At 43.8% G+C, this 23,143-nt stretch overlaps 2 protein-coding genes across 6 annotated transcripts in view; one reads left to right on the top strand and one right to left on the bottom strand.

Annotated features, from left to right (window-relative positions):
- Positions 1-778: 778 nt before the first annotated feature.
- Positions 779-20,075, top strand: SIAH1 (siah E3 ubiquitin protein ligase 1). 5 transcript variants are annotated; one of them, XM_080351909.1, is made up of 2 exons: positions 779-903; positions 17,280-20,075. In XM_080351909.1, the coding sequence occupies exon 2, from the start codon at positions 17,282-17,284 to the stop codon at positions 18,128-18,130; it is 849 nt and encodes a 282-aa protein (XP_080208035.1). In that variant the 5' UTR covers positions 779-903; positions 17,280-17,281; the 3' UTR covers positions 18,131-20,075. The 5 variants fall into 5 exon arrangements, with proteins under 5 accessions (XP_080208035.1, XP_080208036.1, XP_080208037.1 ...); XM_080351910.1 differs by lacking the exon at positions 779-903 and adding an exon at positions 1,303-1,351; XM_080351911.1 differs by lacking the exon at positions 779-903 and adding an exon at positions 3,999-4,026.
- A 195-nt stretch (positions 20,076-20,270) lies between these two features.
- The window catches only part of LONP2 (lon peptidase 2, peroxisomal), a 40,062-nt gene continuing 37,189 nt past the window's right edge, over positions 20,271-23,143 (bottom strand). Inside the window, exon 15 of the mRNA XM_080352210.1 lies at positions 20,271-22,622. Within this exon, the coding sequence (XP_080208336.1) occupies positions 22,401-22,622 (222 nt within the window). The 3' untranslated portion in view covers positions 20,271-22,400. The remainder of the gene's footprint in view (positions 22,623-23,143) is intronic.

Raw genomic sequence — 23,143 nt, 5'->3', positions numbered from 1 at the left:
AAAATAAGAGAGCAAATACATATTTTTAAAATATTTTACTGAAAACAAACTCAACAGTGGCTGTCCTCTGGCAAACCTCTGAATTGCTTTAGTAGATGCACAAGGTCTGCTCCGACAAACACATGTGAGCACGGTGTTCATAGACTTTGTGGGCTGGAAGTTACGGTGGGTGTCGGGCCTGACTACAGGAGGGGTCTGGGTTGTGGGCAGCACTGAACCCTAGAACCCCAGAGTGTCAGGGCCCTGGAAAGCTGATCCAGTGCAATCCCCCCATGGAGCAGGAACACCCAGATGAGGTTACACAGGAAGGTGTCCAGGCGGGTTGGAATGTCTGCACAGAAGGAGACTCCACAACCCCCTGGGCAGCCTGGGCCAGGCTCTGACACCCTCACCCCAACAAGTTTCTTCTCACATTTAAATGCAACCTCCCGTGCAGTCCCTGAAGTCACCAGAACGCCCCTGCACGGCCACTTCGGGGGCTCTCTGGGTGTGCAGACGAGCCCCCTTGCCGAGGGGCCGGCGCTGCGGCCTGTGCCGCGGGCTCGCTGCCTGCCGGTGCCGTCCCGGGCCCGTTCGGGATCGCGGGGGGTCCGGGGCGCGGCGGGTTCCGCGGGGTCCCCGCGCCCTTTGTTCCCCGGCGGGGCAGCCCGGCCCGCGCGCCGCCGCCCGGGTGCGCGTGCGCGCTGTCGGCCGCGCGCGTCGGGAGCGCGCGTGGCGGGCAGGGCTGCTCGGGCGCGGCCCCGCGGCGGCGTCTCGGCGGCGGCGCGAGGCGGGCGGGCGGGCGGCGCGCGGCCGGGCCGGGCTCTGAGCGTGTCGGCGGGAGCGGCGCAGCCAGTCGGGCCGCAGCGCGATCGGGGCAGCCAGGCCGCCTCAGCGGGGTCCCGCCCGGCACAGCGCCCGCAGGTAAGCGCGCCGCGGGGGGGGAGGCCGAGCGGCCGCCGAGGGGCCGGCTCCCCGCCCGGCTCCGGCGCGGGGCCGCGGAGGAGAGCGGGGACAAGGCCCCGGCGCGGCCTAGCCCGGTTTCCTGCTGGCGCTCGGGCCCCGCGCCGCCGCCGGGCCTGAGGAGCGAGGCGCGGCGGGGCCTGCGCCTCCGCGGCCGGGCCTGCGCGTCCCCAGGGGCGGAGGGAAGCGGCCCCGCGGCGGCTCCGAGCGCTGCGGCCGGGCTATTGTGCGGCGGGCTGAGGCGCGGCCCGGCCCGGCCCGGCCCGGCTGCTGCGGAGGCCCCGCCGCGGGGCTGCCCCTTTGTGGGGCTCGGGCCGGGCCGCGCCGGGCGCTTTGTGCTGCGAAGCGGGGCCCGGAGAAGGTCAGCGGGAGGGGCGGCTGCAGCAGCGGGCCCGGCCCCGGGAAACAGGTTGTAAATGGGTCGGCCGTGTGTGACATGCCCTGGGAAGGCCGCTGCTGGCCGGCTCTAATCCGGTCAGAGCAAAGAGCGGGGGATTCTTGCTCATCCTGCGGGTTCCCTGCAGAATTAAAAGCCCGGAGACCTTCGTGCCTTCCCCGTCTCCACGGGTTTAAACAATAGCGTTTGTAGTGAAAGGCAAAGCCTCCTAAGTGTTTATCAGGAGAACCAAGTTTATTTTCCGGTGGTGAACTGGCGGTGCTTTTATTCTAAGCTCGCATTTTATTTGTAACCATAAACATAGAATATTTTCTCCTCAGTCTCTGTTTCAACCAGTCGAGCTGAATAACTGCCTTTTCCCTCTAATAAGCAGTTCACATATACTAATAAGTACTAAATAAAGTGACTCGATTTTCTGAACGTGGTAGATGAGTGGATGTGAGGAAGCTCGTAGCTAATTGGAGCAGGTCCTGAAGGACGAGGGATATTCCACACGTGGGACATAGTTTCAGTTGTCTGCTTATCTCCCTTCTGAACTCTGGGGCGAGCACGGTGCATTCCAGAGGGCAAGCAAAGCAGAAAGGACTCGGCTCAACCTCAGTTATTCAAGCTGCTCTTCGAGAAGATTTGAGGTGTTAGAATACAGGTGGACTAATACAGAGGCTTTTAGGATAAAACTTGGATCTCAGGACTAGTCATCTGTTGTAGAAAATAACTTTGAGGAATCTGAAGAATAAATCGATTAGTTCCACTTCTGTTGTTTGTTTTACACTGTAACGTTGGTGTAAAAATTGAGTGCTAGAAATGATAACTGCATTAACTTCAATGGAAACTAATATTCTGAAATAGCTTTAGCACTTTTCACAGAAGTGAAAAATTATACAGGAAGGCACAAGGATAAGAGTCATCCATCAGTGGTGTAGTGTTAGAAATCTGTTGTGACCCAAGAATTCTGAAACAGATGAAATGGTCAGCATTTATGTCTTGAAAGTGCATGCTATGACCAAGTATCTTGTCCATTAACTCATAATTTCTGTTGGTGAAGTTTTAATGCGATAGTCTAATTCGACTGTACTGGAGGAGTTAGCTCAGAAATTCAGTGGTTCTGGCTAAGTAGGTGTGAGGTAAGGAGAGCAAGTATTTTAAATAACGCAAGTACTTTCCATACTTAGGTTTGAGTGTAGTTGCTGCTGTCTGCTTGGTGTGAATTGAGAAAGAGATACTGCTCAAATGTCCAAAGACACCTGCCTCCAATAGGGAGGAGGGGCGAGCCTGGGCATGTGCACGCAAGAAGCAACAATTTTAGGTCTGAAAACAGTTCTATGAATGCTTATCTTCGCGTGAAACATTATGGAAAACAACACGTGCAACTCTTATGAGAAGCATGATGTTCTGATAAGTTAGAATCCCTTTGCTTTATTTTTCTGCTTGTAACAGTGTTTGAAGTCTTGTAACCGTCAGTTTTAAAAGCTGGACTGAGTTTTGCCAAACAGATCATCGGCGTGTCTTGCTTTAATGGTTGCTGCATTTCAAGGAGCTAAGCTGAAGCAGAATAGTCAAGGTAAATCCGTGGTGTCTGAAATTCCTGTGGAATAAGGAACTCGGTTCCTTATAAGGAATAAGGAACTCAGTTCTGATGCGTGCACCCACTCTGCAGAAAGCCCAAGTGAAAACTGTGTTTGCAGCTGCTGACTGTAGTTACCTGAGCCCTCGGCGGTGCTGCCAAGTGCCACCTGCTGCAGTGACACACTGGCAAGCCTGGCTCATCTCAGCCATCACAGAGGGCCCAAACCTTAGGATCCCTTCTCTGAAGTTTACAGTCTAAAACGTCACAAATATCATAAATGCAGGAGTTTGATTTTACTTTTTTTTTTCCTTTGCTTTGATTTTTGAAGGAAAATCAGCATTAAGTGAAAATTAGTTGGGAATGAAATAGTCAGCTGTAAAACCATTTTGACTCTAACAGAAATACACCACAGGTAGAAACATCTTAATAAGATGTTTTGTTTCATTAATAAGAGAATTCGTTGTAGGCAGTTTATTCTTTTTCAAAGTGTATGTACTGTTCTTGTCTTAAATGTACCATGTCACGGTAAAATGCAATTTGGGTGTAATGTTTTCTGTGGACAGTATCACATCATGAGCTAGAAATGGAGAAATACTTGTAAATATGGTGGTGTTACTGTGAGATGTCACTGCAGATTTCCCTCCATTTTTCCTGTTAGTGCTTAACTGTATGCAACAAAAATCTTCCCAAGTCATTGACCTGGAGTTGTTTTATACCATGCCATAGTGTGTTTAGCTGTTTACTAGGTAAAGATTAATGCCCCATTAGTACTCTTCTGTTTTATGCCACACTTCATATATGTGTATGCTTTATAGTTCTAATCCAGACTGCACACTATGTTTCTGTAATGTCCAGGACAACTACTTTAAATATAGTTTTAAATATATTTTTCAATATAGCCTGTTTGAGTCAATCTATAAAAGGGTGATTCTTTGTGTTATCACAGGAGTAATGAGAGATTTGGTTACTAATCCTGCAGTACTTTAATCAGATAAAGTGCTAGATAATGATAGTTAACCAAATGGTGCACTTCTGATTTTGGCTTGTTTCTCCTTGTAGAAACTGCATACGGAACCTGAGGTTGGCGGCGTTTTCAGTGGGGAAGGAAAATATTATTATGGTATTTGTCCTTTTCCATGTGGAAATGCATTTTTATAGCTTACTGTGGATATATTCGTACAGTGAAATCAGTTTTAAAAGAGCAACAAATTCATCTACAGGCCATTGTTGTTGACCATTTCCTTTTTTGTTTGCCTTATCTAGAAACAGGTTTGTATCTTTTCTTGTAACAGTTGATGACATTGCTGAAACATGAATTAAAATAAGGAGAGCGTAGTGATAACTTCTGCTGCCTAAAGAATTACTCATCAGCTCCTGTAAAGTGAAGCAGCAGTTCTTTGAACTTTGGTTTGTGTGGCATGATGTCTTTAAGTTAATATTTTAAAGTTATTTCCTGCAGTTCTTGCATGTAGTGCTAAATCGAGCAAAAATTCATTTAGTCTTTGAGAAAGACCACGGTGGCTTCTCAGTGTTTGTTTCTTTGAATGCTGTCAAGGAGGAGCATTTAGAATGCCACGCTTTTAAAGAGTTCTTTTCAAATATGTGTTCAGATGAAATATGTCAAATGAAAACTATATATGAAGGAAAATTGTATGTTAAATTTTGCTAATGTACAGGTTGTCAAAAGGCTGAAAAGGCTTTAACTGGAGTAGGAGCATTTTAAAACAATTTAGTGTTAAATTAGAGGAAGGGAAGCTTGGAAATAAATTCCTTTACGTAAATATTGCTAGAGCTTAAAAATTTAGGTGTATTAAAAGGCTTATCTTTGTGTTTTCTGTTTATTCTCTACTAGAGATCTTTCCTGAGCGAGGGTTCTGTGTTTTCTGTTTCTTGCAAGGGGATGACAACTCAAACATGAGGTTTCTAAGTTCTGTTTTATAAGTCTTAGTACACGTTGCTTTATACTGAAATGTGGTGTAGCTACTAGTTTGAAGTGGGTTTTCAAAGTTACATTTTTCCTATGATTTTTCTAGAAGTCTGCGTTAGTTCTAAAGTATGTGGTTAGTTGCTGTTAACACATTGGTTTTGGGAAAGAATAGTAGAAGCTGTAGGACTGCAGGAGCTGTAGTTCTGCAGCAGGTAAAGAGTTTCTGCTCAGTGGTAACTCACAGCATTGCTATGACCACCCTGAATGTGAAACGGGCCAGTTTTAACCCCGAGCTTAGTTGAAAACTCACCACCTGGGTAACTACTGCCCGGTTTCCAGAGCAGCTCGCTGCAGATGTCACCGCTGTAACTGCTGGGGCAGAACGGGCTCGTCCTGTGGTGCCCGCTGTGTTTGGTGTCTTCTGCTGTGGGCACTCGCATGTAATAGTTGTGCGAGGCTGATCTGGCTGAGTCCGTGACCTGAGAGAGAAGGAGGACTCGTGCGTTTGGTGGCAGGTTGCTGTTGGTAGCTGTAGAAATGGTGGGATTGCACGGGCACCGTGTGTGTGACTGGAGTCCTGGAGCCTCTGTCTGCTAGGCCGTGCTTTGTGCTACAGATGAACCATTTTCCTCAGCTGTTTGCAATGGGATCTGAAAGCTCATTAAAAATCCTGTAACTAGCCGGTTCTTAAAAGTGCTATTAAAGTAGTTAAGAACCCTAAACCATGCAATGTTGCAACTTCTCTTTGAAAACTAATGACTGTACCTCTCTGTATCAGCTTAGCACCAAAACCTGAATCCTGTCCTCAGATCTGTGAAAATGGACTCTGTGATTATTTTTTTTTTTTAAATTTCATACTTCCTGACAATTTTTTGATAGGACTCAGAATTTACTACAGTCTTATGAGCAGATATATTAATCCTATTAAGTTAACCTAATGTTAATCATATTTGAAACATATTTTGATATGTGTTTGTGTGTTGACACATGTATAACCCTACTTGAAGCTGTACAAGACAAGCTTCTCATGTTTAACTCGGACTAGTTTTTAAATTCAGATCAACTTGTTCACTTTTGCCTATATATGAGCCATAAGTCTTATATCTTTCCTTCTTATGTGGCTGTGCCTTTGTCTTCTTGTAAAAGCTGTCAAAATGCTCTGCTCAACTAATATTTTGATATCCGAATGACTTTGTTTTGAACTATATATGTGTAATATGTACATAAAAGCATTAGAGTCACAAAATGACTCATTCACAGGGATTTTTCCCCCTTTTTTGTGCATGGAGGTGTCAAGGCGGTTGCGAGTTAATTTGTGTGGGGTTCATCTCTCCATGGCCGATATCTGTGTGATTATGCAAGTCCATTAAGGATGTAATTTTGAAGACTGGTTGCACAGGTGTGGCTAGGGAATAAATTGGCTGGCAGGTGTTGATGGTGTACTATTAAATTTTAGTCTGGCTTTTTGCTAGGTCAAGTATAGTCATTAGAAAGGAGATTTTACAAATAAAAAGTGTGCATTCCGTAACAGAAGTTGAGATGGAGATTCTTCTAAAACAGCACCTGTAAAGCAGGAATTTTAAGAGCATTTTTACGTGAATTAAAATCAGCTGCTACCCTAAAGAGCTTTACTTTAAAATCAGGTGTTCCATTTAAGGAAAAGTTGTTCCTTGTGCAATCGTAATTCTTCCATGGATGTACAGGTGCTCAACTACTAAAGGAGGTGAGTGTGGGGAAAAAGATCATTTCATGAAGGCCGTTCCTTAATATGGTTATGAAGAAGTAGACTTAGGGTTGCCTGTGAAACTTGAAATTTTTTATTTCCTAATTTTTGAATGCTAGATCTTCCAACCTCATATCTTTTTGTAACATTCCTGTAAAAGAGAAAGGCTAAAAAGTACTGGAGGTTTACAGTTTTGCTCTAGATAGCTGTTCATTGTTAGGATTTGATGTTCAAGATTCAGCACCACAACATAGACTCAAGTTTTGATTTAAGCACGTAACAGAAGATAGGACAATATTTTGCAGAGAAGGACGCAGTGATAGATGTTGAATTTAGAAAGTGCTGATCAAGAAAGTGTGAAGTAGCAGGAAGATACATCTTCTCTCATTTCTAAACCATTTCTAATACATTGTGTTCTGTTTTCTGATGCAGACTCAGGCCTGACTTCAGAGCGAAAATGGTTGAGTTTTAATTTTGTATGCCATGAAGCACTTCCTAAGCAACACAAATAAGTGACATAGTGAGTGCGTTTTACTTAGTATTTGAGACATACCTGATCAGAATTTAATGGCAATAAAATATCATTCTCTTGCCCAGGAGCTCTTTTTCTGCCGCATTGTAATCACTTGCTTCAAAAGCTGGGGAGTCGAATCTGCACAGAGAAATCTGAGAGAATTCTTTTGGCAATACAAGGGTCCCTCAAAGAAAGCTTCCTTTATTTGCTTTCCACAAAATGTCAGTATGGAGTTGTTGTCTCAGAAGGAGACCTTCAGATTAGATACAACAGAATTAGTGAGAAGGGTGTTGCCTAATTTGTGTCTTTGATATCCACTGGAATGAACAGAGGGCAGTTACCGTATGTGAGCAGGGGCTGGGAAGTAAACAGGGATTGAAGACTATTGCTGACTGTAAAAACCAAGATGTTAAATAATTTAATAGAGTGTCTTTTAGTGGATAATGATATTTAGTTATTACGAACCTGAAGTAAATTTGAATAGGGTCCACAGAGTTAATTTGGTGTCCTTATCAAGTTAATTCCTTCCCTTTTGCATTAATGTCTGAGACTCACAGCTACCGATGGTATTTTAAAACCTGCAAAAGGCAGGGAAGTGCTTGTCTGTGGTGACTCAGAGACTTGTGACCGAGCAGGAACCAAATCCAGGTCTCCCGTGTTACAGACCACTAACCTTTTTTTTCCCCAAGGTTTCAAAGAATGCTCAGTTGTTCGTGTAACATGGTGGTCTGTGGAGTCAGCAGTTCAACTCCTTTCTGTTTGCTCTGCCTCAGGTTGATAATACTTGCTGGAAAACTGCTCGTATTTGTGAGATAAAGCCACATTTTCAAAGCGATGTTTTCCTGGAAAGCACCAGTGCCGTTGCTCTGTGCGGGAGTGCGGCCATGGTAGACTTGTCAGTAGCCAAATTTGAGAATTTGAGTTACATTCTAATAACAATTCAGAAAAAAAAATATTTGTAATAGTGGCAGTTGAATGCTTGTGCAACAATACTATAGAAACTACAGGAATAGTTGATTCAGAACTGATGAGTGGCTAGAAATGAAGTCACTTAACCGTATGGGTTTGAATGGAGGCACATGTACTTCAAAGTGTGGATGCTAGAAATAAAAGACATTAGAAGATGAGAACTGAAAGAAATTAAGTACTGAAAGTTTGGAACCATCAGAACTGTGAAAATGCCACTGTGTTTTCGCACTTCTTTTACTAAGATTGTATATTGATTACAATGCAAATAATTCCAGTGCTCTTATTTTCTACATATCAACAAAATACAAAAGCCTATGTCCCATTTTAGATTTCCCTAGGCTTCCTTTTGAATTAGGTATCCATAGAAGGAAAATATTACTTCCAATATGTAGGAATGTCAATTTTTAAACATCCTATTTTGCTTTATAATTTGTTGATGGTCTGAATTTAAAATGTTGTGCGTTTTATTCTCTTTGCATTATGTGTGCGTGATAAAGATTCTGTGTAGGTTAGTATGAGAAGTTCTGAAAAATGAGCAGTTTCTGGTGGGTTCAAAGGGAGGCCTGCGGTGTCACCGCTCCATGCCGTGCGGTGCTGAATGTGCTGATGTGCAGGTTTCGTGTCTGACATACCTCGGGATCTGTACCCTGGAATCTCAGCTCTCTGGGCCCTCCCTCCGTGTTCTCTCACCCTCCGCAGGTCAGGTTGCCATTCTTCACAGGGCTGCGCTGTCAGCAGCGCTGCTTCCAGGAACACCGAGCAAAGAATAAATCATTATTTGAGGTGGAAATACGTACGAACCCAAGCAATGCACAAGATGGAGAGATCTTTATAAAAATAGGCAGCATATGTAATCCTGTGCCGCTGCCTCCTACAGAGCTGCTTTCTGTGTGGTGATGAGTCTCTTTTATAGGCCAGATCCTCCTTGATCAACTCCGGTTATTTTGGTGCTCTGCTCCCTAGTGCTGTTTAGTTATACAGGAAAAAATATTGAGTGTAAAACGGGTCTGGAATTTGAATTGGAAGAGTTATCGCAGAAAAGCCTTTGAACGTGGAGGTGCATGGCAGTGCAGGTGTTGGAGCGGAGCCCGCTGGAGCCAAGGTAGGCGCTTCACGGCACACCCTGCGCTGCCGCAGACACCGCGCGGTGATGCAACATCGTGCGGCAGTTACAGTATGCAGGAGCAACACCGGGCTTGTGAAAGCAGAGCCAGGGCAGAGACACAGCCCCCAGATCATACAGCCGGTAGGATTTGCTGTCAACATTTACACAGGGCTTTCTTTACTAATGGAGCATAACTGTATGCAGAGCCCATCTATGGTATCTTGTAGAACAGAATTAAGTGCTTCCTGCTTCAGATACTTCTGAATGGTTGTATATGTTACAGCATGAAAAATAACCAGCTTTTTTTCCTAGTGCTATTACTAATTCAGTTTGTAGCTGATCCTCCTGTGTGCCTGCCTTACTTTTTATTGCAGCATGCTATGTCTGGTAAGAGGTAAATGTCTGCCGGTGTTTATAGAAATTACTGTTGGAAGATCATCCTGATGCAGCTCAGTGCGCTCTGTGCACGGTGAAAGGAAATGAGATATTACTGAAAAATAAAATACAAACAGTAGTCCCTGTTATTGTTTGCACAGAGTACAAAGTACAGTTGCCTGTACTTTCATATGAAGTTTTTCTTTGTTTTGTTAGATTCTGTGGTTTCTGCCATCTTTGTTTTGAAACTTGTACTTCTGCTTTATCACTGTGCTCAAACTACAGCGAAAGGTGCCTTGAGTCTGGTGTCTGAGAGGGTGAGCGCAGGACAGCTGGGAGTTCCTGCCATAATTTATTGTGCTGTAGGTTCCATGTGTGTGCACGCTGGGGGTTCAGGAGTCCAAGCCGCACTGGGGACACACATCAAGAGGTGACTTTAGTGGCAGAAGCCGCTCAGGTGCCGGGCTGTGCAGTGGGTTCTGTGGCACCGCCTTCGCGCCTCTCCAGGAGGTGGGATTCGGCAGGGGCACTGAGATAAGTTATTTGCATGTTTTTAAGAAGGAAAAATATAGTCATGTCCAATTTGGGATTGACCCATGATCTTTTTAATGCAAGTGTTTGGGTTTGCTTTGTATTTAAAGAATTTATTTTTGTCCGTATTTTTAACTACCTGTAATTGAAACAGTTGTTTCACAAGTTTGCAGCTTAACTTTTATTACAATAGATAACCCAATATAAATAATTTTTGCTATTGTTACTTATACCAACTTATTTCATGTATTGCTGCATTTTCGTTTTCTAGCACTGCCATTCAATATGTTAGTTTTCGTATAGCTTGAATTTTCAGGAATTTCCTTTATAGTTCCCTTAGCTTTTGCTTTCTGTCCTACTTCCTCACCACTCAACCTCAAAAGCTGGCGGAGATAAACATCCTGTTTTGCTCTATAATTTGTTGATGGGGCCGAATTTACAAAGCAACCTGCTTTCTTATTTATTGCTACTTACAAGACATGTGAAAACTGGGGTGTTCTGTGATCATACACGACACAATGAGTGGTCCAAACTCAGGTTTTGCTATTGATCAGACGTTTCTAGTTTTCAATTCTAGAATGAAATTTGGGCATTTACCAGTTAGCTGGTTTTTTTCTCCGAGCTTTGTTGCGCAGCTTGTCTTTCTTTGCAAGACTGGAGTATCACAGTAGTATAGTCTCTGATATTCCATGCTAGCTCAGATTTTGATTATCTAGAATATGGAAGATTCTGGTTGGCTAGAGCACGGGTTATTCCCTTTTTAAAATGGATTCTTTGTTGCATTTAAAAATTAATGCTACCATGGTAGTAGTTGCTTGCTAATATGATTTCATGTTGTGTATCTTCTACATGACACTGTTCCTTCTTAATTTTATGTTATAAAGTTGTTGGAAAGAAAATCTTTGATAGCTGGAAAAAAAAAACCTTCTGGGTTGATATTTAATATTCCGGCATAGGTAGACAGGAGAAATAGTTAATGATAGTGATGAGGCGGGAGTCAAACAGCCCCAGCCGAGGCTCAGGTTTTTGTGTTGGATTAGAAACAGGTCACCGTCATTTGATGGGCATAATGACAGTGTTTGTGTTGACGCGGTGCTGTTGGTATCTGCGTGTGCCACAGAGCAGGTGCTGAATGTGGAGGAGCTCTGGACTGCCCACGAGCAATGACTCAACTGCTCATCGTGCGCTGTCCGAGATAACGTGTGATAGCGTCAGAAACGTAGGGTGTTGGTGGCTGGTGGCTCACTGCGTGATTATATACATCCAGTGGGATTTCCGTTCCTGATGATTGGATATAGAGGGGTTAGTAGGGAATGTCTTGAGGTGCAAGAAGAAAAACTGCCTGCAATTTCAGGTGGGCCGGGTCACTACAAGGTGCTGGAAATTGTGGTCATTTGGTATGAAAAGGAGATGAACTGGACAGATGACATTTTGGGAAAGGAAATCATCATGACACTTGCCTCAATTTTGTAAAATTTTTTTGGTCTTGTTTTATAGTATTGTGTTACATTGGATTGCTCTGGCTTTTGGTTATGATATCATAAAAGAGAAGCCCCGAGGTGTGTGAAATAACACATAGCGTGTAGTTGAGGGACATTAAAGACAACAGTGTGTTGAAAAAAATCACAATTAATGAATCAAAACCAGAGTGTATAGAGGCTAACAGGTGCTAGGTAGTTGGTTAATAATGTATATAATGAACTGTGTTGTGGGAGTTGAGCAGTGGGCGCAGGGGCTGGTGTTCACCGGCCAGGCCTTTGTGTCCAACATCTCCCGAGAGCTGCGAGACACACATTGATAGACTTCAGAATGGAAAGCCTTGAGCCTGACATATCTTTTACAATTTAAATAGAAAATCAAAAGATGAATTAAAAAATATATTCACAAGCTATTCTCTGGGACGCTTGTGCATAATGCTCTTGTTGCATGTGTTGGATTGCTCAAGTGTGGTGGTGAGGGCAATACATAATATTTTGGCTGGAGCCTGCTTAGACCGTTTTTGCCTTCTGTTTTGCTGTACATGAACAATTCAGAGTGCCAGAGGAGACAGAGGAAAGGTAGATTCCTTGGAAAATTATTTTCAGAAATATTAAGTATGCGTAGTTTAAAATCTGGCTTCGTTGTGCTAGAGATGTTGCCCTCAGCAGTTCAAAGCTTCAGAATTGAGTGGCTGTGGTGCAAAAATACGGTATCCTAAGAATTCTTAATATAAAATTAACCTAATACTACTTTAAAAAATGCAAGAAAGTTCCCTACTTAAAATAGACTGGTTCCACTTTTTGATCAGAACAAAGTGTGCTGTTTAATTACCTTCATTCTCAAGATAACATTCACTTGAGACTTTTGCTTCAGTAACACTTGAAGTTTTGTGTGCACAATATTCTGTACTTCATGGATACTTGGATATGTGTACGTGCCCCTTTCTTGCTTTTTTATTTATACACACGTTTCTTTTTTTCTGTTGTATTAATGGAACCTTCCTTCTGCTGCCAAAGAAATATTGGTGACTCTTCAGTTTACTGTTTATAATATACAGAAGTTATCAATATTAATCGTACAAATAACTGATGATATTGGTTGATCTTTCTGTGTCTATTTTTTTGAAAAGTTCTTATTTACACCTTTTGATGAGTATTTTCAACAGTTCATTTAGCTTTTGAGTTTTGAAGTTCTTTGGCTTTTATTGCATCTTGAAAAAAGCAACCAGTCAGTATTGTTTCCAGCTTTGAAAATGCTCTAGTCTCCAGTGCTCTGGTTTTTAAAAAGTCTCATTATTTAACATGATTGTACCATTGAAAAAGTTGAAGGATTTTTGTATGACTTTGTTGCTGGCTGTAATACATGAAGAGTGCATTTTGAATGGAAGTAGCTGAGTTCAGTGAGTTCTGAAATGTGTTTGAAAAAGATGTTATTGCATCACGTCCAGACATTGTGATAAGGCATTTTCTCTGTCCTTGCATCACTCTTCAGCATTGTATAGTGACATGTTTTTCCCCTTCCAGCCATTAAGATGACTATGCAGAAGTTTTGTGGTTTTTTTCCCAAAACTAATATTCAGTTACTCTCTCAAAAACAAATTAAAGTGTCAAACCCAAGTGTGCTGTGTTTGATACGAGTGAGGGTTTTGGCGAAGTGCCTCGGCTGAGCACTTCAAACAGTGAATTGATTGTGTCTTCCCATTCTCACTGATACAAACTTCTGCAGTCTTCCTTTAACACAACTTGCTCAAATAATAAGAGTGCCTTTTTAGAGGTAATTTTATTTGCTCAGATACAGTGGCCTTACTTTTTATGCAACCGGAACTATTTATTGCAGTGTTTTCTTCTGTTCCCTCCACTGAAATGTGTACTTCTATGACCTTATCATCATTACACCTCTATTCCATAATGCCCAAGCCTTGCTGAGCCCAGCGTGTACATCACACAAGCAGGCTGACTTGGTTTCCAACTCCTTTATCCTTAAACTGTTCTAATTCTTGTAATAGCCCATGTGGATATTCAGATATGCCACATTGTTACAAATCTGTTGCTCTTGCCTTTTCCTTGAGGTTATTGTGCTTTTGCGTGATTGAATAATCTTTATATAAATGGAAAAAATTCCTGTTGGGTGGGTACTGTAGAGACCCGCAGTGGAAAGTGCTAATTCGAGCAGCATCCTTGAAATAACAGGAACGAGCAGTGGAATTTGTGTTTTAGAAGAGTTTTGAATGGAATCTGTAGATTTTAAAAACCACTGCTTAGGGAAGATGATCAGATCAGTATGTGAAGAAGCACAAGTAGTGACACGTGTGATCCCAGGCCGCTGTCCCTCGGGCTGTGCGGGAGCTGTGCGTACGGACACGGGGGGGCAGGTCCCCGGTTCCGTCCCGGCGCTGCGGGCGCTGCAGGCCCAGCCCGGCCCCTCCCGCCCGTCCGGTGCCCGTGGCCGCGCCCGCCCCTGCGCGCCCCCGCGGGCCAGGCAGCGGCAGGGCGGGGACAGCCAATGGCTGGGGCGGGGGACGGGGCTAGCGGGGGCGGGGCTAGCGGGGCAACCAATGGCTGGGGCGTGGGGGGCGGGGCCGGAGGAGCCAGCGCGGCCCGGACCGGCCTGGCCTGGCGGGGGAAGCTCGGGAACCATCTTGGGGCGCCGGGGCCTGTGTGCGGCAGTAAATGGGGGGGTCAGGCTCCAAGCGGTACCAGCAAAGCGCGGGGAACCGCGGGGACTCCTCCAGCGGGCCCGCCATGACCGCCCGGGCTGCCGATGGGGCTGCCGATGGCGGGCAGGTCTGCCTGGCGGGGCGTCCTGCAGGCCTGCGTGCGGGGGGGTGACACCTGCCGGGGGACAGGTACGGGCTGAGCCGGGCTGGCGGATCCCCATGGCCCTCCCTCAGAATGGCCTTGGGAACGGTTTCATCAACAGGTCGGTGCGTTCTGATACCATCAAGGACAGAGCTTTTCTTGATCTACAACAAGCAAATCTTAAATTTTCCCCTTCTCTTGGTTAGTTTTTTTCAAATTTGCACGATCTTTTGAGTAATTTGTGTTGTAGGAATTAATGCTTTTGAATGTGACACGTAGTGTACATTTGTCACTGTTGTTTTGAGAGTCGTCCTCAGTCTGTGTGAACAAAGATAGCATAATAATAATAACTGTGTAGTAAGGATTTTGTAACTGAAAATATCTTTAAACTTTATTTCCAGTTCTGTGGTTGTTTTTACTTGTTTTGTAATTGCCTGGTTTTGATAGTTGGGTGGGTTCAATGTATTACATTGTTACCTTGGATTGATTTGTATTTTTTTAAGATAGCTATAAAAAATGGACCTCTTCGACTTTTCCATCATGACGTATTTATTAGTCATCCTCATGTTAACATTAGTGATGAAAGCGTAGGCTTCGAGCAGACTTAGGCTTGGTAATTACAGTTCATAGCTTTATCCAGTTTGTTCCTTGCATGCTGATCGGGATGGTTTGGTTGGCAGGTTCCCATTTCCATTCCCTGGATCCGTGATCTCCTGTCTGTAGCTCACAGAGCTGGAATGGGAAGCATATAAGAACTTCTGCAGAGGTTGTAGGTTGCTTAATTTCGCTGTTAAAAGGCTCTGAGGGGTAATTAGAGCAGAGCTGGTGGGGCTGCTGGGAGCTGCTCCCACAGAGGGTGTCACTGGCGCTGTCTGCGGTTACCTGCCATCCCTCTGGTAGGATGGAGCACACACAAACTTGTCCAAAATGTGTGTGTTTACAACATCTGAAGGGAAACGCTTTTAGAAATTTACATATGAATATGTCCAGGATTGCTAAACTAATTCTAAGCCAACAGTGGGATCAGAATTTGTTCTCCCATGTACAATTATTCTCTGTGTAATTAGTTCTAGAGCATAGAACTGCATTGTGTCATGGTGAGCCTCCCACCCACGGGTGCTGGGGAAACACAGGGCAGTGCTTGCTTGGCAGAGTGGCCGTATCGTTCAGATCTCCTCACAACGAGGCGCTGTGGATCACTGCGGATCACTTCCCCGAACACGTGTTTCATTTGTCACACATGCCTTCAACTTCTCATCTAAGCTGGAAAGCGGGAAAATAAGGCCAAAAGATACAAACATTCCTGTCATATCTTCATGGTATGAGTAAGGCTCAGTGTTTAAAACCACTGTATGTTTGGGTTTTTGTTTGTTTTTTCCTAAGGTGAGAACTGGACATTTCTAGTCCGTCTGGGATGAGATGACGCTGTTACCGGGCATGTGAGACTCACAGCATCGGTGACTGAATACTGAATCTTAGACACACGTGTTTTTCTAGCTCTGGGCTGGGAATAGGTGCTTCTGTAGAAGGATTTGAAATTGCCTGTCTGTGATTAGTTTTTATGTCAAGAGATAAGTTATTTTTCATCTTGGAATCCCATTGTTCCCTGGCTCAGTGCTTCGCGCAGTGCATGTCCTGCACAAGCACAGCGTGCTGCTTTGAGGCACCAACGATGAGTGAATTTGTGGTGAAATGATGCTAAATATGGGAAGCTTGCCTATGGCCGAATATTCGCATGTCAAATAGCAAGGAGATTAAAGATGAGGTTTATTTTGAGAGCGTTATACATATGTGACAGAGCTGGTGTACTTGGAGAGGAGCACTGGAGAACTTTACTGTGTAACGGAAGCCAATTTTGGATAGTGTCTTACTGAACTGCAGAGATAAGGTTTATTTTTTCAAAGTGGAGTGTTTGTTTTTTCTGGTAGTACTAGTAGTTTCTCTTGCACAAAGGGGGTGCAGGAAAAAGTGCAGCATCTGTTGAATGGTTGAGCAAGTGGTTGGGTCGGACAGGTGTTCCCTTTTGTCTGCAGACATTGGAGAGAAAGTCAGTGTGAACTCCACTGGCCGCAAAACTTCGTCAGGAGCATCTTGTCGAGTTACTGGGAGTGTTTGAGGACTGACATGTTCAGATTCTCACTTTCGATCATTTGAATTTCTTGTCTGATTTGGGAAATTCAGTAAAATAATTGCTTTGTTTTTCTTAGTGGTATCTTCACAAATGGTTTAGTTCATGAAGCTGAAGCAACGATGAGCTTTGCAAACTACAGGCCTTAGTAACAGAATAATGAAAATGTAGAGTCACTATCCTATCCAGGGAAAAGAAGCAGCGCAGGAATCTTCTTAGCTGTGTTTTCCCTCTCTGCTGTTTGTCAGTTTTTAGAAACAATCACAGAATCAGGGCATGGTTGGGGTTGGAAAGCCCCCCACAGTATACAGTCAACATGACTACTGAGATGGTCACATCTGAAAGTTTAGTTTTTCATTAAAAACAGCTAGTTTCTCATCTCACTAAATACACAGCAACTTTAAATGCAGCCTTCAAACTGTTCTGTAGCGCTCCCAGTTGTTACACACGAGGGGTGTGGGTGGAGTATTTCATAAATGCAGTATTTAAAACACCTCAAAACAACAGCAACAAAGACCTTTAAGGATTTCAGTTACATTTTTAGCGTATCTTCTCTCACTTGCAGCTTCCAATAGGTGAATTCCCCTTTAGAATGATTAGCAGAACCTCTTCACCTGTTAGGTTTGCATGTTGTACAAGTGTCTGTATTGGATGTGGCACAACTGATGTTCCACATGTAATATATCCACAATTTGAATTACCTGTGTTTTTTTGCTTCTGTCTGTATCTATTTTATTTGGAAGCTCCTTTGTAAATCAAATACTGCATGCGGAGGAACATACGATTGGTTGAGCCCCTCACTGTCCTTGTGTCCTGTGTTGCAGAGATGAGCCGTCAGACGGCGACCGCGCTGCCCACGGGTACGTCCAAGTGCACGCCGTCGCAGCGGGTGCCCGCGCTGACCGGCACCACCGCCTCCAACAATGACCTGGCGAGCCTCTTCGAGTGCCCCGTGTGCTTTGACTATGTGCTGCCGCCCATCCTGCAGTGTCAGAGCGGCCACCTCGTCTGTAGCAACTGTCGCCCCAAACTTACGTGCTGCCCGACTTGCCGTGGCCCGCTGGGCTCCATCCGCAACCTGGCCATGGAGAAAGTTGCCAATTCTGTACTATTCCCATGTAAATACGCCTCGTCCGGCTGCGAGATAACTTTGCCGCACACGGAAAAAGCAGACCATGAGGAGCTGTGCGAGTTCAGGCCTTACTCCTGCCCGTGCCCCGGTGCCTCGTGTAAATGGCAGGGCTCCCTGGATGCCGTGATGCCGCACCTGATGCATCAGCACAAGTCCATCACCACGCTGCAGGGAGAAGACATCGTGTTCCTTGCCACAGACATTAACCTCCCTGGTGCTGTTGACTGGGTTATGATGCAGTCTTGTTTTGGCTTTCATTTCATGTTAGTATTGGAGAAACAGGAGAAGTATGATGGTCACCAGCAGTTCTTTGCGATCGTACAGCTGATAGGAACCCGCAAGCAAGCGGAAAACTTTGCGTATCGGCTCGAGCTGAACGGTCACAGGCGGCGACTGACTTGGGAGGCGACTCCTCGCTCCATTCACGAGGGAATCGCGACAGCCATCATGAATAGTGACTGCCTAGTCTTTGACACCAGCATCGCACAGCTCTTTGCAGAAAACGGCAATTTAGGCATCAACGTAACTATATCCATGTGTTGAAATGGCAATCGAACCCCTTCAGGCCAGTGTTGAAAAAGGTTGAATTTAATTTAGCTGAACTAGGGTAACCATCTTTGACTGTCAAGTTATTGGGTAGATGGAGGGTAGACGTAAATGAAGGTAAATAAAAGGAGAGGCTGGTAAAGTACAGGAAGCAGTTGCATGTAGTAACACTAATATATTTAAAATAAGTCCACAGTAAACCACTGAAAATATATATACACCCGAAATGGACATCTTTTGTATTAAGAATCAATTCTACAGGACATGTTGTAAAATAATTCTAAAAACTCGTTTGTAGATTGATTGTACTGTTGACGAGGATACTGTTTCGTGTTTCCGTTTGTGTTTTTTCCTCCCCTTGACTGACAAGCCATGCTGAGCGGTCTGTCCGGCCGCTGCTTCCCCTCCTCCCCGCCCCCTTTGTAAGTCACTACATAGTATTGCTGCTGTTTGTGTATATTTTTTGTGTATTTGCTAATTTTTATTAACTTCTAGTTTTTCATTAAATAAATATGACTTTCTTTTCTGTAATTCAGGTTTTTCTCTCTTTTGTATCTTTTTAAAACTCATTGCAGGTGTCATCTTTTGATATGCATAATTGCTATGGTAAAACTTCTATTTCTGTATGTTTGGTAAATTTAGTCTCCTTCCAGTAGTCAGTTCATTGGTGATACTGTTCTTAATTGAGCTGCTTTGTGAATGTACTGAACTCGAGAGGAGTACCTGTGTTCAGAGATGTATCAGGAAAGAAAGCTCCTTTAAAAACAGCTCGAGATGTTGTTGTACTTTGAGTTATCTCCTAACAAAAATGAACAATTATTAAGAATTTTCCAAATTAAAAAAAAAAAAAATCACATTTCAAATTTAGAGATGCTTAGAAACTTGATTGCATTCTTGTGTTTGTTGGTTTTGCAGTACAAAGAAGGTATTGTCTTACACAGTATTTGTAATTATAAAAACAGACCATTTGTTTCTTTTTTTTTTTTTAAGGCAGTCAGAATGAGATGTTTTCAGCCTTTTTATATTTGTCATTAAAAGAATATCTGGCAAATTAAAAAAAACCCACCCACTTTTGCTTTTTGCTTTAGCTCAAAGATCGACACTGATATTCTTGCTCAGTTTCTTGTCCTCACGTCTTCTGGTCGTCACTGAAGCAACAGTCGTGACCGTATTTTGTGCATCGTTGCAGGGAGGTGCAGGCAGCCCTGAGGGCGCGAGTCAGCAGCCGCGGGGTGTCGGAGGACATTGCTCTGCACCGCGTGCCACATGCAGCCCCGGCGTGCACAGCGGTGCTTGTGTTACACAACAAAGAGGAAGGTGAAAAGCTGTTTCATTGAGCTGAGAGAGATCCTTGTCAAACCTGAGCGTCTGCGGAGGCAGGCTGGCTATTTCCTTTTGTAACACATTAAAATATGGCTTATTTACCATCACTCTTAGCAGAGGTTGATCTATTAAGACAGTTCTTGTTCCTATTACTTTGATGTGTGATGAGGTAAGTAGTTCTACAGGTAAGGCGCATCAAATCCATCTGGTTGGATTAATAAAGTGCTACAGAAATAGTTGACTTCATGGAGTTGAAGTTTCACTTCTTAAAATTGGGTATTTAGGCTGTTCAAATTGTGCACAGATTTAATTTCAAAGATTTCAAAGATAAATGCCATCCCACCATCTAGCATTTTTTTCCTTATGAATGTACAACTAATTGATTGCTGTCTTCTAAAGCCAGTAATTAAGCTTGTCTACATTTACCTCAGGTTTCTCTGCTGGTCTGTGACAGAAGCTTGGCTAAATCCCGTGTTTTAGAGGAACAGCCTGACTGGTGGAGTCCCCGCTGCCTTGGGCTGCTGTTTATACAAAAAATGTGTAGAACACATTTGCTGCCCATCATCAGATGGAATGATTAAGCAAATCATCCTCAGGCTCAGATCCTCAGCAGCATTAAACCCACTTCAGTGGGGCTCCAAGGAGCGGGAGGATTTGCTAAGTCTGTTGCAAATGACACAATCAAACATACTAGAAATCTGTAGAGTTTATGAGCTTAGCTAAAATCAATGGTGTATTAAAGCCTGGCATCATCTTAGCAGTAGCTGTTTATTTTAGAAAGCACCGTTTTACTTAGCTGTGTTGGGAAAGAGTATTCACGTGTGTCTTTAACAGGTGAAATGAAGTGCAGCAGATCATGCATTTGTTTGTCAGCAGGACCTCTGCTGGTTGTCATTGCCCTTAAAAAAAATAAGCTTTAGAAGGAAAATGTTTGACAAATCTGGATGTTAGTATCTGGGTTCTGAGGTTTCTTGCTGGTTGTTTGCAATAGTGCTTTAGAATTAAAGCAGGTGAGCTGTTGGGTGGTGTTACCCAGGGGCTTCCTTGATGCTCCTGTGATTCAAGCCCGAGCTGCACTAGTGGGGTAGTTACTGTCAGTAGCAATTTATAGTGTGGATACAGGTGCTGCTGCTGCTTGCTTTTCACCTTGGGTAAGCTTTAGCTACCTTGTGATATATTCTGAGGTATGGATGTTTAATATCAGGTCCATTTGACTGTCCATTGCAAAGCAGAATAATCCCTAGTGTATTGAAATGATTGCGAAAGTTCTCTACAGTTCTGGCTTGTTGCTGCACAGGTTGATGTTCTTGACAGTGTTCAGTGGAAGCAAAAGAAAAGGTACTGAAGTGGGGTAAGGCGTTAAATTTTGTTTAAAAATCATCTCAACAACTAAGAAGAAGGAACATGAGGAGCTGTAAGTAAAGCCCAATGGCTCCAGAGGGGAATGAGCCCTCACCTGCAGCCTGTGTGGATGGGGCTCAGGAATTGCAGTGAGGTGACAAAGTCATTGCTTCACTCTTTTTGGGAACAACGTCCTGTTTGCTGTAGTGAAGTTGCTGTGGAAAAGGTCTATTTTTTAGCAGTACTTCCTATCTTCACAAAATGCTGGTTTTCTCCATGTGTAAACAGCCAGCACTGGGGCTCCATGTGTGTCTGTCCTCACGAGTGCAGAGCAGCACAGGACTGAGATTTGAGATGCACTAAGTTTGGTAACTAATTGTATTCCCCCCACCCCGGGTTTGACTGAGGGCAAAGCAGCACGTTAGTTCCCATACTCTCCGGGGTTTTATGATGGTCGAGTTTCTGTGCGCTGTGTTGAGGTATTTGTGCAAGGCAGACAGCATCCCGAGATGCTGTGTGTGCCGCCTCTGACCGTGAACCGAGGCAATGACTCACAGTAGAATCCTTAACATACTGAACCAGAAGGGAGTTTTATTTTGATCTTTTTATTAGATGAAGCCTTCTGTTAAAGTTGTAAAATCTTTCGTAAAGCAGGTGCAGAAATACCCACTGCATTTTTTACTTAACAGTGCTATTATGTTCCAGGTAAATCAGCTTGCTATCTATGGAAATGAAAGCAAAACAAGCTGTTATTTTGATTTTAGGCTGTTCTAGATTAGGTTTTTGTTACTGCTACAATTTACACGTCATAAGCACAGTTTGTGTCAGAACGAGAGAGCGAGAATTGTAACATCCTACGTCTACTCTTGTGGTTGACCCCATAAAACCCAGTGAAGAACTCCAGGATCTTCTGTAAGTTTGCATTTCCATCTTCAGTGATGTCCTCGGAGCCGAGACGGACGCTGATGCACTTCCATAAGCCTCTTGTTTCTCACAGACTGTGATTATTGATCCAGTATTTTCTTGGCATTTAAGTGGATTTAATTCTCACAGGCTGAACTCTGACCACAAGCATCCCAGAGTCAAGCTGCATTATTTTTGATTGCAACCCCCTTGTTTTTCCTGCAATGCTTCCGCTCCCTGGCATATCGAACATTATTTCCTAAATCAGTGAACTCTGTGCTGAATCAGTTTGCTTTTTGGTAACAACCCCATCTATTGGACTCTGGCCGTGCTGCGTTTGCTGCCATTTGTGTCCTCTGAATAGAGCTCATGGAATTGTGTATTACTCTGTTTGTGGGTTTGTCCTCTTTTGAGGTGTAACCAGCTGCTGACATGAATTATTTCTCAACAGCTTTCACTCTCTTATGCTCGAATCTATCAGGAAAAGATTATTATTTTCAGGATTCTTTCTGATGATAGTAAAAAGCAGCAAATGCCTCTATGATGTGTTTTCAGGTTGCCACCTGCTTTGTATTTCGATTGCATTTTGCACCCACATTCAAACAATCACGTTTAGCTCATTGTTCTACTTGATGCGTACACAGCTGATACTTACTGATCTCTATTAAATTGGATACAGACCTAATCTCAGCTTGTCTGCTTAAAGCTTACTATTCAAACGCTCGACTTTGGGCTGAACTGCAAACCCTCCGTCGAAAGCCGCGTTGAGAACCTCGTCGAGACAGCTCGCCATGACGAACGTCAGATCCTGCCGCACATTCACCGCGATCTCTTCCAGGTCCTTCTCGTTTCTCCGAGGGATGATGATTCTCTTCAGGCCCGCTCGGTGCGCAGCCAGGACTTTGTCTTTGATTCCCCCGACCTAATAAGGAGAAGAAATAGAGATTGAAAATCCGTGATGCTAATCTAATGCGCTAATTATTGTAAGAAATCACATCAGGAGTTAAAATTTCAGTGAAAGGCTCTCCCTTCCCTGGTCATTTAGGAAAGCAATTAAGAATGCAGCAGTTTTAGCTCATTATGTGCTTAATGAGGGAAATATGTTAATATGCTACAGTTCCCTTTCTGTAACAGTTAATAAGAAGGAAAAAATAAAAATTAATCTAGGAATGCAAGTACAAGAGTATCAATAATGGACAAGTCCGTCCTTTTCAGGATGGCTCTAACCGCTGAAATGCTGCACCCACATCAGAACAGACTCTTTCAAGATAAAGGCTGAAGGTTTACAGGGTTTACAGGGAAAGGTTTACAGGGAAAAGAGTCTTAAGGATGCAATGTCACACAATAAATAACTGGAATTACACAACACAAAAGGCACGGAGCAGCAAACCTGTGCTGCAAACCTGCAGAGGTGGCTTTGTGCTACAAAAACACGTGTCACTT

Source organism: Nesoenas mayeri (genome assembly GCF_963082525.1).
Source record: "Nesoenas mayeri genome assembly, chromosome: 12".
Lineage (NCBI taxonomy): Eukaryota > Metazoa > Chordata > Aves > Columbiformes > Columbidae > Nesoenas > Nesoenas mayeri.
This window is presented reverse-complemented; position numbering and strand designations above follow the sequence as displayed.

Bases quoted from the DNA above. Each gene is read 5' to 3' on its own strand.
- SIAH1 (XM_080351909.1), top strand. From the start codon at position 17,282: ATGAGCCGTCAGACGGCGACCGCGCTGCCCACGGGTACGTCCAAGTGC.